The sequence below is a fragment of the Bos grunniens genome, chromosome 11, assembly GCF_055505025.1.
Source record: "Bos grunniens cultivar Pamir isolate PY7600 chromosome 11, Bosgru_T2T1.0, whole genome shotgun sequence".
Classification (NCBI taxonomy): Eukaryota; Metazoa; Chordata; class Mammalia; order Artiodactyla; family Bovidae; genus Bos; species Bos grunniens.
The window spans coordinates 9669457-9683714 of record NC_141175.1 but is presented as its reverse complement, the minus strand read 5'-3'; the positions used below and the strand labels follow the sequence as shown (position 1 = coordinate 9683714).

The 14258-nt window shown below is 49.8% G+C and overlaps 1 protein-coding gene across 13 annotated transcripts in view; it reads left to right on the top strand.

The window, feature by feature from the left end:
- GARNL3 (GTPase activating Rap/RanGAP domain like 3) overlaps positions 1–14258 on the top strand; it is a 164738-nt gene that overhangs the window by 143735 nt on the left and 6745 nt on the right. For 10 of the 13 annotated variants that reach the window (XR_015136312.1, XM_086325055.1, XM_086325060.1 and 7 more), the window contains 4 exons: positions 22–180; positions 6348–6414; positions 11857–11964; positions 13182–13300. Coding sequence is in view for 9 of the 13 variants with exons in the window: in XM_086325055.1 (XP_086181181.1) it covers positions 22–180; positions 6348–6414; positions 11857–11964; positions 13182–13300 (453 nt within the window). In the remaining 4 variants the exon portion in view is untranslated. The remainder of the gene's footprint in view (positions 1–21; positions 181–6347; positions 6415–11856; positions 11965–13181; positions 13301–14258) is intronic. The other 3 variants (XR_015136315.1, XR_015136314.1, XR_015136313.1) reach the window with 1 other exon arrangement.

The following is a 14258-nucleotide window of genomic DNA, read 5'->3' as shown; positions in this document are numbered from 1 at the left end:
CCATCCTTGTCCACCACACAGGAGATCTGTCTGTCCGACTCTCCCGCGGTGATGACCTTGGTAGATGGGCCAACAGAGGAGAGCGACAACCTCATCTGTGTGGCTTACCGGCACCAGTTCGACGTGGTGAACGAGAGCACTGGAGAGGCCTTCAGGCTGCACCACGTGGAGGCCAGCAGGGTGAGTCGACGGACGTGGGGGCGAACGGGAACCAAAAAGACTGGAGCTGTGTCTTCTAACTTTGCGAGACCATGATGAGGGTTTCTTTAAAACTGTGCGCTCTTTATCATATCTGTAACCTGTGATACATATTTAGGCTGTACCATGTGAAGCTGCTATCTTTGTAGGTCAAATGCGTTCAATATCATATAACTGCCCATTGCCCTCTTTAGCTTTTCCACACCTCCTCCTGCCATTCCATCCTTCCCTACAGAAGAGGAATGAAGTGTCAAAACTCACTGTAAATAACTGAGTAATGAGAACAGTTGTTTGGTAATTCATGCTAGAAGGGCCCCTGGAGAGTCGGGTTACCCTCAGAGGCCCTGCAGACCCACAGCAAGGGGCTGGAAGGTTGGGGAGGGCACAGCCCAAGTCTGCATTCCCTTAGAGGCGCATTAGGAAAGGAAGATGGGATGAAACACCGCTGGGAGAGAGAGGAAAAGCAGATCGGCGCTGGGGGGTCTACACCTCCTGGCCTGAGCCGCACAGAGGGCAGCCATGTGCTGGATCTGGACAAAACCTGACAAGCAACTCACAGAGTTCTTCAGCCCAGTTATCGCTGGGAACCAGGGCAAGGCCTGATGACAGCTGAGCCCCTGGAGGTTTGCACGGTGCAGGGCCAGCACTCCAGCTCAGGTACGAGAACAGGGCAGAACAAGGATGTCGCCCAGGGAGAGTGTCATTCCTGATGAGAGCTTCCCCCAGTCCTGTTCAGATGTGTCAGAGAGTGAGGAATTTAATTATGTTTTACAAGAACTAAAAAAATACAATTTAAATTTGGACCAGCCCTACATAAATATTCACTAAAGTTGCTAATTACTCTAAAGAAAACACCTGAGAGCAAAATTTGAAGAAATAGAAAAATCAGAAAAAGAAACATCTAGATATACTTAGGAGGCCTACTTATCTTCAGCTGTTATCAATCACAGCTCAGTCTGCCCATTCATGTGTGTATACTGGTAGCACCCAAACTCATCTGCTGTTGAAGTCATCGAGGAACTTCAAAGCTACGGATGCCCTGTGTCCCACCCCCCAGCAATTTCACAGCCTTGGGTGTGACGTGAGCTTTAGAATTTTGGGATGGCCCCCAGGTGATGTGGGCAAATTTGGGAACCACTGGTACACACTGCTCCTCAACTGTGGCTCTAATTGCCCAGAAAGCTTTAAACAGATCAGTGCTCTGACACATCCAGATCAGTTAAACCAGAAGTCCTGGGTGTATGGGATGGGAATCAGTAGACTGTAAGTCTCCCCCAGGTGATGTTACTATAGACGCAAGAGATGGAAGCTCTCCTGACACTCTTCCTAGCAAGGTCAGGAGGGTCCCCTCCATCCCAGCAATTGGGAACCTGTCATCTCTTCCCGCGGCTGACTTCTGAGGACTCAGAGCCCAATCTGGCCTTTAAAAGTTCTTGCCCATTCTTGCTTTTCAAAACTCTGGACAGGGACTTCCCTGGCAGCCCAGTGGCTAAGATTCCACCCTTCCAATGAAGAGGGTCCTGGGTTTGATCCCTGGTCAGGGAACTAGAGCCCACAGGCCGAAACTCAGAGTTTGCATACTGCAATTAAAGATCCCACGTGCCACCAAAAAGATTGAAGATCTTGAGTGCCAAAACCAAGACCTGGTGCAGCCAAATGAATAAATAAATTCTTTTTAATTAAAAAACACAATCTGTACAACCAACCGTAGGAGTCAGAAAAAGCATGGCTTAAAAGATCTTTGTTGAATCAATCCTTCCCTGGCAACTAGTTTCCTAAGACTGAACCCGCTTTTCCTGGAAATTATTGTTATTTACTTATATTTAATACCTTGATAGTTCATGAGTGTGTCTGTGGATTTTTTTCTGTTAAGATTCATGAAGATCCAGGGAAAAAAGAGTTAAAAGCAGTTTTCTTTGATGACTTCTGTGCTTTGTTTTGCTGGAAGGTATGAGAAATTTTCTGTCTTTTCTTCAACATGCTTTGTAAAACAAAGATGCAAAGCTTTTCTCTAAGAAAAAACACTTAAAAACATCTTTGTGTTGTTAAGCACTACCCCAGGGATTTGAGTGAATCAGTATGTATATTCGCACTGAGTTAATCCTCAGTGGCTATGTTTGCTGAGCAGGCAGAGGTGCTGAGACAGTGGCTTGTCTTTGGGTGGAATTTACTGTTTGGTTGGAAAGATACGCCCTAGAGAAATGAGCAAACTAATGAGCGGGTCAGAGAAGGCAATGGCACCCCACTCCAGTACTCTTGCCTGGCAAATCCCATGGACGGAGGAGCTTGGTAGGCTGCAGTCCATGGGGTCTCTAGCAGTCGGACACGACTGAGTGACTTCACTTTCACTTTTCACTTTCACGAATTGGAGAAGGAAATGGCAACCCACTCCAATGTTCTTGCCTGGAGAATCCCAGGGACGGGGGGAGCCTGGTGGGCTGTTGTCTATGGGGTCGCACAGAGTCGGACACGACTGAAGTGACTTAGCAGCAGCAGCAATGAGTGGGTAGAAGCGGCCTGCAGAAACAGGGTTACTTCTCACCGAGACATTCCTGCAGGACAAGCCCTGAGCTCAGTGGAGCAGGAGAGAGGCTGACCCTCCTGGACTCACCGCCAATTAGTGCTTCAAGCAGCCCTCAATGCCTACCTCCTCCGTGCGCCACCATGCAGGCCAGGCTGGCCTGGTTTCTTGCCTCCGCCCCTCCTCTCGTCTCAGCCAAGACCCCTCAATTCCCGTTGCAGGCTTCGAAACCACCTCAGGGTCCAAGACAATTCTAGCTCAAGAGAGGAGCCGTTTAGGAAGCACCAGAGCAGCCTTCTGAAAATCAACACCAAGTTTGTTCTACCAACAGGCCAACTCCGACGTACTGCCCTGGATCCAACAGCCAGCTCTGGCCTCCTTCCCCAACAGAGGCCTCCTCCAGAGGGAGGTAACAGGATCCAGATCTCTGGCTTATTCACTAGGCCCAGGTCCCCGTCCTGAGTGTCTGCCCAGACCCCAGCTGGTCTTCATTGAGAGCTCACCCTGGAATCATGTGGGAAGGTTGGACACTGACCTCACAGTGCCAACCTCTTTCACCTGTTACAAGTCTGTGTTTCGAATTTTCACCACCACCGTATATTACTTTTATTATTTTAAAATGCAATAAGATAAACTATTTTTAATCAAGTAAAAAATGAAAGGCGAATGTCTTTATCCTACCCTGACCTACTATATATCAAGATGTCCAGGAGCAAGAACCCAGAATATGTATCTTTTAAAAGCTCTCCCAGTGAATTCTCAGGTCCTTGCCTGGTCAAGAATGTCTCCTGCATGAATGTCTCCTCTGAGGCCCCTCGCCTGGGAGCTAACATCTATACCAACATCTGTATCAACATCTGTACATGTAACATGTACATGTGAACTGGGCTTCTCCATGCTCAGTGTTAATGAAGGTCTGATGAAATGCGATTGAGGGCCTGAGGAGAGAGTGATTAAGTCCACGCTATGGTCACTGACCCCAAATTTCAGCCCCATAGCCCTGACAGGTAGGTGCTGTTCTCTCCCCGGTTTCTGCAGAAAAGGAGGCTGAGGCTCAGAAAGGAGAAGTCACTTATTTATCCCAAACCACACAGCCAATAAGTAGCAGAGGCAGGACTTGAGCCCAGACTGCCTGCCTCCCAAGACTGCGCCTTCAAACCCAGCACATGGCAGCCACAGCCCCGTCACAGCCCGAAGAGGAGAGCAGGTCCAGGTTACACAGCCGGTGGTGCTCGGCCGCTCCCTCAGAAAGTGCAGAGCAGACACAGCAGCACCCACGAGGGCTGGAAGCCGCTGGCTGACATCAGTGTTATCTAACTGACAAGTCTGGGGACACTGAGGAGGAAGTGATTCAAGTCAGAGTGCTGGGGACGGACAGGAGGGTTCCCTCCAAGGGCCCAAGGGCTGTTCCCTCCCGTGATACACCCCAGTGGTGCAGGTTCCAGAGCCAAGTCATGCCAGCAGCTGACATTTATGGAGCATTTACCGGGCCCTGTGTGACCTCCTGGAATCCTCAGCCCCGTAGAGGCAGATGTTCCAGCCTCTCCCATTTTATCGATGAAGACCCTGAGGTTCCATGAGGTTAAAACCCTGACCACGTGCCCACTGCTCTCGGGTGGCAGGGCTGGCATTTCATTTACATGGTCATGCCTCTAGGTAGCCTGCCCTCTGCTCCTGATACTTGACAGGTCCTGATCCAGGGACTGAGGGGGTCACATGAGCGGAGCAAGGCCTCTGCTTCATGGAGCTGAGAGCCCAGCACGGAGGAGAGTGCCAGCAAGCAAGTGAATCTGAGATGGCAGTGCACGCCCTGCAGATAATTAAAACAGAGGCTGTGACACATAGCGGCAGAGGAAGTATTTGGCATTTGACTCCCAGGTCCTTCTGACCCTAGAATCAACACCCTTGACCTCTAGGACTCACTGTCTCCCACCCCTACAGAGCCTCCGCAACTCATGGTTATGGTATGGGCTCCATTATGACTTATTTTATGTACTTGTAAGCTTTTCTGACATTTTGTTGAGGGGTGAAACCCTGTCCTTTCATTTCTGTGTGTTTAATGGAGACTCGTACAATGCCAGACTGTTCAGAGGAGAAGGCTGAGTTTGGGTGAGAGCAGTGAGGGCCAGCTGGGCAGAGAGCCTGGGGTGGGAAATGGGGAAGTCCAGAGGCTGGAAGGGGCTGAAGAGAGCCTAGCCAGACGGAGACACCGGAGGAGCCCGGAGGTGGGGCCCAGCCCGGAGGTGGGGCCCAGCCCGGGAGGCGGGGCCGAGCCCGGCGTGCAGCAGGGGTGAGATGAGGAAGAGGATGGTCTGGACTTGGGTGAGAAAGGGACCCCCTCCGAGACTTTGAGGGTAGCTCTGCTAAAAGAAAGGAGGAGGCTTGAAAGGAAACTGGTCATGTGAGACCTCCATGGAATGCTGATTATGTGTCAGGCCCTGTGCAACAATGTTTGCCTTGTTTCATGGAATTTTCATGACAATCCAGCAGTGTCAGGATTACTGTTACACCAGTTTACAGATGGAGACCTGGGGCCAGAGGACCGTTTACCACAAACCACAAGAGGCAGCAAGCGGTACTGGCAGCTGGGAGCTGTCTGACCTGCTCCTGTCTGCTCCCCTACCCAGCCCCTTGAGTTCTTCTCAACCTACTGCATTTGAGAGAACAAAAGACTTAGGAACCTGGGCTGGAGCTCAGAATGTGTGCCTGAGGTTGTAGATTTAGAGATTTTGAGCAGAGTAAAATCTGAAGCTATCAAGCTGGGGCTTTTTCTAAATGAGAGAAGAGCCAAGAAATGGAAGAAGAATCTGAAGTGGGAGAGAAGCCAGAGGGAGGAGCTGTCCCCTGTCAGAGGTTGTGAAGATATGGATGGAGAGATGAGCCATGGTCAAAGGCCTTCAGTCTGGAGAGAAGGAAAACTTCTTGGAACTTAAGAGAGGGCAGCGTCCCTGGTGGTACAGAAGGCCAGACTACAGGGCTGAGAAGACAAGTGAGGCAGCGAAAGAAGAGGAGATTTTTAGAGGCTCTGAATTTTGATTGAAACTTGAGAACCATCTTCTCAAAAGCAGAAACCGAGGCTCACCAAAGCCACAGAGCTGGGGCTTCCAGCACCCTCTGCATCTTGTCAAGCCGCCTCCCAGGAAGTGAAAGAAGTAAAAAAGGGAGAAAAGAAGTGCAGACATGGTGGTCTGGAGATTCAGAGACTGTGTTTGAGGCAGGAGGCAGTGTGGCTGAAGTGCAAGGCTGTTGAGCTTGGAAAAGAACCAGGGACCTGGTGCAGATCCTGGCCGGGGCACCTCCTCACTGAGGGACTAGCACGACTCACCTCTCTAAGCCTCGCTTTCCTCATCTGTAAAATGGATGGAATGCCATCTACTTTCCAGGGTTGATGTGGAAGTGAAAGGAATAACCCGCGAGAAAAGCTTGGTGGACTGGAGCCTGCTCTATAAATGGGAGGCCTGCCAATAGGGAGAGTTCTCCTCTATAGAGCTTCTTAAGGCTTTGAAAAGATGATGAGAAAGTCCACACCATGGACTGCGGTCGTGCCTGAGTTTACAGAAACTTGAGAACATCTTTTCCTAGTGTCAGTGTCCAGCCTGCCCACTACCATTGCCCATTCTCATTGCAGGTTAATTTCGTTGCAGCTATTGATGTGTACGAAGACGGGGAAGCCGGTCTGCTCCTGTGTTACAACTGTAAGTAAGGGATGTGTTTTGATCGCCACTTGCTAAAATCCACTGTTGTTTTTTTCTTTCTGGACAATGTACAGGGACTTAGCTTTAGATTTATCTGTTGCATTGTTCCTGGATCCTTAACTGCACTCCAGGGGGCAGCTAAAAATTGCCTTCCCACCTGGATCTCCCAATACCCAGACCTCTCAGTGAGATGGTACAGCAGTTGCCTTGGGGTGTCTCTGGGACGTGGAAGTGATGGCAGGGGCTTCCATCTAGGGAACCCCTACCACGTGACTGGGCTGGGCTCCGTCAGCCCCAGGCACTGCTCACTGACTTCTCAGTTTCCATTCAGTTCATTTCAGTCACTCAGTCATGTCCGACTCTTTTCGACCCCATGGACTGCAGCACGCCAGGCTTCCCTGTCCATCACCAACTCCCGGAGCTTACTCAGACTCATGTCCATCGAGTCAGTGATGTCATCCAACCATCTCATCCTCTGTTGTCCCCTTCTCCTCCTGCCTTCAATCTTTCCCAGCATCAGGGTCTTTTCTAGTGAGTCAGTTCTTCACATTAGGTGGCCAAAGGATTGGAGCTTCAGCTTCAGCATCAGTCCTTCCAATGAATATTCAAGACTGATTTCCTTTAGAACTGACTGGTTGGATCTCCTTGCAGTCCAGGGGACTCTCAAGAGTCTTCTCCAACACCACAGTTCAAAAGCATCAATTCTTCGGCGCTCAGCTTTATTTATAGTCCAACTCTCACATCCATACGTGACTACTGGAAAAACCATAGCTTTGACTAGACGGACCTTTGTTGGCAAAGTAATGTCTCTGCTTTTTAATATGCTGTCTAGGTTGATCATAGCTTTTCTTCCAAGGAGCAAGCGTCTTTTAATTTCATGCTGCAGTCATCATTTCCAGTGATTTTGGACCCCCCCCAAAAAAACTAGTTTCTGTTACTGTCTGTCATCTGGAGATAAGGCACCTGAGTGGTGAACAGACTTTCTCAAGATTGTGTAGCTACAAACGGCAGAGCCCAGGTTCTCTTGACATTTGGGGCCCTCTTGACTCCAGTGCCCCGACAGTTACTCTTCCCCTTTTTGCTATTTCTCAGATGTTACTGAAATCAGCCTCAGCCTGGCATGCCTGGCCTCAGCTGGATTAGTTTGGGTCAGGTGGCAGATGGGTTTCAGGCAGACCAAAGATATCAAATAGGACTTAAGGATTTGCAGTTTTTCAAAAGCTAATGTGATACCACAATAAAAAAGGATCTTTTTAAAAGCTAAAGATAGTGAGATATTTTCTTGGACCCAGGCTATGCAGTCTAACTAAATAAAACCTTTTTTTCAGCCTAGAATTGTATCAGTTTTGAGTGGTGATGCTGGTTATAGCACATGGGGCAGATACATTAATTAAGTAATCTTTGATTAGTAAGAATTTTCCATAGAGAAATTTATTGGGTAAACTTCCTCTTTCAAAATTCGAGATTTATGGGGAATCAGCAAAGAACTTCACCAATGAGTCACTCTTTTAGGATATTTCATCCACAGGTCTGTCAAAACCCTCCTCAAAACAGCAGGTCTTTATGGCCCATCTGATGAGAAGGGCCACACATAGGGTGACCGCAGCAGGCCACGTGCTCCAGCGTGGATCCTCGCTGCCCAGCTGCTGGCGCTCGGAGGGCTGGGCCGCTGCAGCTGCTGCCACCCCCCGCCCCAGGTCTGCAGGGACGAGCAGAGTAGGAGCGCACCTGTGTGCGGTCACTTCTATAAGATGTTAATCTCTTTAAAGTGTGGTCTTTTTACTTTATTGAAAAACCTATTTGAAAAACATATGGCTTTAAAAACTGGTATAGATATTAATACTTCTTTCTTCCAGCTGCTCAACTAGGGGTGATGTTAGGTGGTAAAGAAAAACAGAAAGAGAGCAGGTTTTAGACCGTGAACGTGAGTCCCATAATGAAAGAGGGGCATGGAAACAATGTGGATGGCAAGCTCTGTACACAAAATTAGAAGCCGAGTCAGCAGGCAGTGCTGAGGTAGGGGGTGGGATTTGAGGGGGTGGTCCCACACTGGGCCTCTGGCTCCTGGAGCCCCTTAAAAGTTCCACCTCCTCGGGCTTTGATCACCTCCTGGCTACAGGCCCTGGTTTCATCTCAGGATGTGATCAGCATGTATCTGTTCTCACAGACCCACCGGCCATCAGAAGATGATCTCTGACCTCGGGTGGGTCAGGCCTTGGCAATCCCAGGGGGGTCCCCAAACCTGACTCAGTCTCACCAGACCTCACCACTTCCTTCCATTGCTTTGGGTCAGGCATCTGGCTTTCAGTTTCCATCTCCGTCTTTCTCTTGGCACGTTGGCAGGTACCTGGGGATCCAGGGAATGAGCTGGTTTCTCCCAGTGACCAGCTGACTTCTGTAATTCGTCCCCCACACAGTGCACACCCATCTGCTCATCTCAGTCCACATTCTTGTCTTGGTCACTGACACCCACAGGAAAGGCCCTTTCTAGCCAGGAGCTGTGGAAGGAGATTGTTTTCCCCAAGTTTGAAGCTGATTTTTATAAGTCTGCTTCTTTCTAAAATATAACTTCCAGAAACCCAGAGTTTTCTATACATAAATTTTTCTCTCAGATAAGTTAAAAACGTTTGTATGTGCCGAAAGGGACTTTTCTTCAGAGAAATTTGTTTTAAAACTAAAATCTACATACTGTTCTTCACCAGCTGGATGGGGAAGGTCAAAGTAGGGAAGATCATAGACTGAGCTGCTTCCAGGGCAGTGACTTTCTTAGACTCCTGTCCCCCTCATCCCCATTCAGGGCCCATTTAACTACAAGGGACGGCCCTCTCTGTGCCAGGCCGTGTCAGGCTCTGGAGACACAACAGTGGAAGGCACTGCCAGAGATGCAGTGAGCTCACCCTTCTGGGGCCAGCCACGCATGGGTGCCCGTGCATGGGTGTGAACAGGCTGCAAGCTCTGGAGTTCAAGAAACACTCTTTGCTTCTTTTTTGAATTAGAGACCTGCTGGTCTGAGACCACCAGCTCTCGTCACTGGGAGGGAGACCACTCTGCTTCCCTGGGGCGGATCCCATTGGAAAAGGGGGAGACAGGACCTCTGGACTGCAGTCCAGTCACCTCCTCCAGGCCTGCGTGACCCCCTCTGAGGCAGGCAGGGGCTGGGACAAAAGCCTGATTGCTCAGGTCAGGAGAGCTTGGGAAAGAGGAAGTGGAGCTGGGGAGTCCAGACAAGCCTTTCAAAGAATTTTGCTTTAAGGGAAAAGAATAAGGAAGGTTGCAGCAGCTAGAGGAGGAAGAAAGGGCAAAGGGTTTTGTTTTTTAAAACGTTGAATAAACAGCATGCATAAGCCTGTTGGGAAAGATCCGCTGGAGAAGGGAAAATAAGACAGAGGGTAGAGGGGTGAGCCTACCTCGCACAGCAGGTCAAAGGCGCTGCTTGGAGACCTGGGCGTCCTTTGTGGGCACTTGTTTTCTCAGGAGCAAGGTCTTTGAGAGTGAGGTTTCTTTTCCTCCCCTAGTGAGTCCACTGTAGCAAAACCAAAAACTGACGCTGATAAGAATTTCTGTCCTAATAACTCACTCTGTTAGAAGAACTATGATAAAACAGCATAAGGAAACTGCTTTACAAGGCACAGGGGTCTCATCAAAAGAGCCCCTGAGCCCTGCTGCTGCTGCTGCTAAGTTGCTTCAGTCATATCTGACTCTGTGCGACCCCATAGACGGCCGCCCACCAGGCTCCCCAGTCCCTGGGATTCTCCAGGCAAGAACACTGGAGTGGGTTGCCATTTCCTTCTCCAGTGCATGAAAGTGAAAAGTGAAAGTGAAGTCGCTCAGTCGTGTCTGACTGCTAGCGACCCCATGGACTGCAGCCTACCAGGCTCCTCCGTCCATGGGATTTTCCAGGCAAGAGTACTGGAGTGGGGTGCCATTGCCTCCTCCGCCTGAGCCCTGCCGGATGCTCCAAAAGGGATAGACAGGCAGGGCTTCAGATGGCCGCGGCCACCGCCCCAGCCTGGCCCCACACTGAAGGCCTCCGCAGCAGCTCTGGCTCTGTGACCTCTCCCCTCTCACAGAGGGGCCACAGCTGTTAATTCTGACACTAGGAACAGGGAGAGACTGCTTCATGGGCCTGAAGTTTCTCATTAGGGTGATGAAAATGTTATCAAATCAGATTGTGGTGATGTTATTCAACTCTATAAACAGACTACAGTTCATTGACTTGAATGCTTAAAATGGATGAATTTATGGTATATAAATTATATCTCGGTAAAGCTGTTTTTAAAAATAATTGAAAAACTAGTTTGCATGGCTAAAATGTGGCAGGCTTTTGGAATAAAGGGGGCCTTTGTTTTTCCGTTTGTGTGGATGTGAGAGTTGGACCATAAAAAAAGCTGAGAGCCAAAGAATTGATGCTTTTGAACTGTGGTGTTGGAGAAGATTCTTGAGAGTCCCTCGAACTGCAGGGAGATCCAACCAGTCTATCCTAAAGGAAATCAGTCCTGAATATTCATTGGAAGGACTGATGCTGAGCTGAAGCTCCAATCCTTTGGCTGCCTGGTTCGACAAACTGACTCATTTGAAAAGACTCTGATGCTGGGAAAGATTGAAGGCAAGAGGAGAAGGGGATGACAGAGGATGAGATGGTTGGATGGCATCACTGACTGGACGGACATTGGTTTGAGCAAGCTCTAGGAGTTGGTGATGGACAGGGAGGCCTGGCATGCTGCAGCCCATGGGATCACAAAGAGTTGGACACAACTGAGCGACTGAACTGAACTGGTTTCTTGGTGAACTTTTTCACTCTATGAGGGTCTGAACCACCTGGACTTGTGTTTAAAGCTCAGAGCAGGCCAAGAACCTGATAATTGAATTACCCTGGCCTTACTCTAATGCTGGCATACAGGCATATGGCTTCAAGTTTTCATTATAAAATGTTTCTGGGAGTGTATGAGTCCCACCACATATGTCCTGCTGATTGAGGTTTGGGGAATGATCCCCTGTAGGAGAGCTTCCTCCATCCAGGGGTGCCATCAAGTGCCCCTTCTTGTCTGCAAACCAACCAGTACTGTCCCCCATGCAGGACTTGTGAGGCCGTGGACAAGCTACTTCACCGCCCTTTGCCTTGATTCTCTCATCTGCAAAATGAGCATAATAACAGCATCTACTTCATAAGTTCGTACAGGTTAAATGGGAAAATGTTTTAAAGCTCGGCACCTGGCACATAGTAAATTCTCCCAAAATGGAAGCTGTGACATGTGGCAGAAATATTACTCTGGCTCTGACTGCCTCCTGCCCCTGAGAATCTGGCAGCATGGCAGTGGTTGTGCTGGCTTTCAGAAAGAACAGGTAGATAGGATGCTCTTCTTGTGGCCTGTGTCTCATTTATCTGATTAGTTGCCTGAGTGTCGTCTCTAACAAAAATAAGTCGCTGTTGTTTCGTTGCAGACAGTTGCATCTACAAAAAGGTTTGCCCATTTAACGGTGGCTCTTTTTTGGTTCAACCCTCTGCGTCAGATTTCCAGTTCTGTTGGAACCAGGCTCCCTGTGCGATTGGTAAGGAAACCTTTTGTCATCCTGGTCTTCCCCCAGAAAGACTCATCTGAACTGTTCCATCCTATGTGAGCGCTGGCTTACCGATAGATTTTCCATGAATTCTCTGAGTATAATGAGTGTAAACAGTCTTCTTCTTCTGTAACTGTTTTTCATTTTGCTCCCCTTCGGGGACTGTTGTCTCCCATTGTTCCTCCCAGGTCTCCTCAGTGCCTGAGGATGTGAGCCTTTGCGAGCAATTAAATATCAGTTTTCAGTACTTGGGTATCTTGCAGTACCCTTTCATTTCTGGGCCTCACTTTCTGACTTCTAAAATATGAGAATTTAGAAAGATTCCATCCTTGAACCTCTGACTGACTTGGGAGAGAAGCATAATGCACTCAAGCAGCCTTCTTATACATTCTGAAGCTTGAAAGTCTAGAGTCACAGAAACCCTGGTACTTGACCTGCCACTGAAATGTCAGGACATGCGTGGTGGTGCTTCGTTTCTGTGGTTCAGGATCCACAGCTGGACAATCTGCCTGGCGAGAGTCAGATCAGAGCCACATATATTAACATTATTGTCCTCAAAGTAGAAGCATTTGTTGATAGGTAAACATGATAGAGTTTTAACTGAAGAGTAGAGGGGTGGAGCCAGGTACTGGGAGGACTGGGTTGGCTCGGGTGCAGATTAGTTATGGTAAGACAGAGAGGGGAGGGTTAGAAATGGGTCTCAGGTCTGAGCCACAGCACTGGGGACCCACTGGACAGATCAAGGCTAGAGGCGTGGGAGCAGTAGGAAGAGTCACAGATGAAACCAGGCGAGCAGGAACAAGACGCAGCCCCCGCCCAGACACACACAGGAGGAGCGTAGGGGAGGGTGACTCAGGGACAGGGAATGAAGGAGTAAAGGCCAGGTTCCTGGACAGAAGGCACGTGGGCAGAGGGCATGTCTGGACCACAGAGGGAAGGTCCTGGGGACCCGGATGGGCAGTGTGCCCAGAAGATGAGGTGGAGAACTGCAGTGGGGGAAGCCGGGACAGTGCACTCCTCCACGGGCAGGTGCTCAGTGGCTGAGGGAGGCTCTCCTAGAACAAGGGGACACGCGCCCCCGAAGGAACAGACACAGAGGAGGAAGGGGAGAGCTGGGCGCCGCCAGAGAAGCAAGCTGGGTGTGAGAGGGCCCCAGCAGCTCCCCAGCCGCAGCCCGGGCTGGGCGCTGACACCCCGCTGCCTTGCAGTCTGTGCGTTCCCCTACCTGCTGGCCTTCACCACCGACTCCATGGAGATCCGCCTGGTGGTGAACGGGAACCTGGTCCACACGGCCGTCGTGCCTCAGCTACAGCTCGTGGCCTCCAGGGTGAGTAGAGCTGGGGTTTATTTCTGTCTGAGGGGCTTCGGGTGCCCCCAGCACCACGAGGTCTCAGGCGGGCGAGGACACATTTGGGGCGAGACTGATGATGACAGCACCATATGTGTGTTGAGATGAGAAAGCTGGAAACAGTCCTGGGTTGAGTTTTCCTATGTGGGTTCAAAGCACCTTGGGCTGCAAAATACCCCTCCTTAGCGCTCAGAGTCATCGCTGCTGGTGGTAGCAGGGGAGCAGTGCTCAGCCAAAAACGGAAATCCTCCATGTGAGACTGGGTTGCTGGTCACAGAAGGACAGTCCGAGGCTAGAACAGTTAAGGGCTTGAGGTAGTGCTTTCTTCCTTTGCTGCTGTCTGTCTTCAATTTGAACTTGTGTCCCGCATACATGACTGACAGACGGATTCATGCCTAGTGACAATGTGAGCAAAACCGAGGGATGCAGGAACAAAGATCTTCCCAGGTGTCTTCTACCGCAGGCGCATAACCCACCGGGTCTTGTTCTGGTTCCCTCCTCCGGGTCACCCCACACCCTCTCCGTGGCCTTGCCAGGCCAGCTGGTGCTCCATCCTAACGCGCATCACATTTGGTGGTGGGAGGCTGCATACTCCCCACCCCCACACTGACAGTTCTGTGAGGACAGACCCTAGCATCTTCTGCACTAACGTAGTGCCAGTAGAGTGCTGGTAAGTGTGCAACCACTAATCTTTGGAAAACGGGTATGCGTGTATACACACACTCGTATATATATATGGACATCAGTTGATTATAAGTTTTACTAGTAATATCGTGTATTAACACCTATATATGGAACCTAGAAAAATGGCACCAATGAACCTATTCGCAGGGCAGGAGTAGGGCAGACATAGAGAACAGCCTTGTGCACACAGCAGAGAAAGGTGAGGGCCGGATGAAGTCAGAGAGCCGCACTGACATGGATACGTTACCGTGTG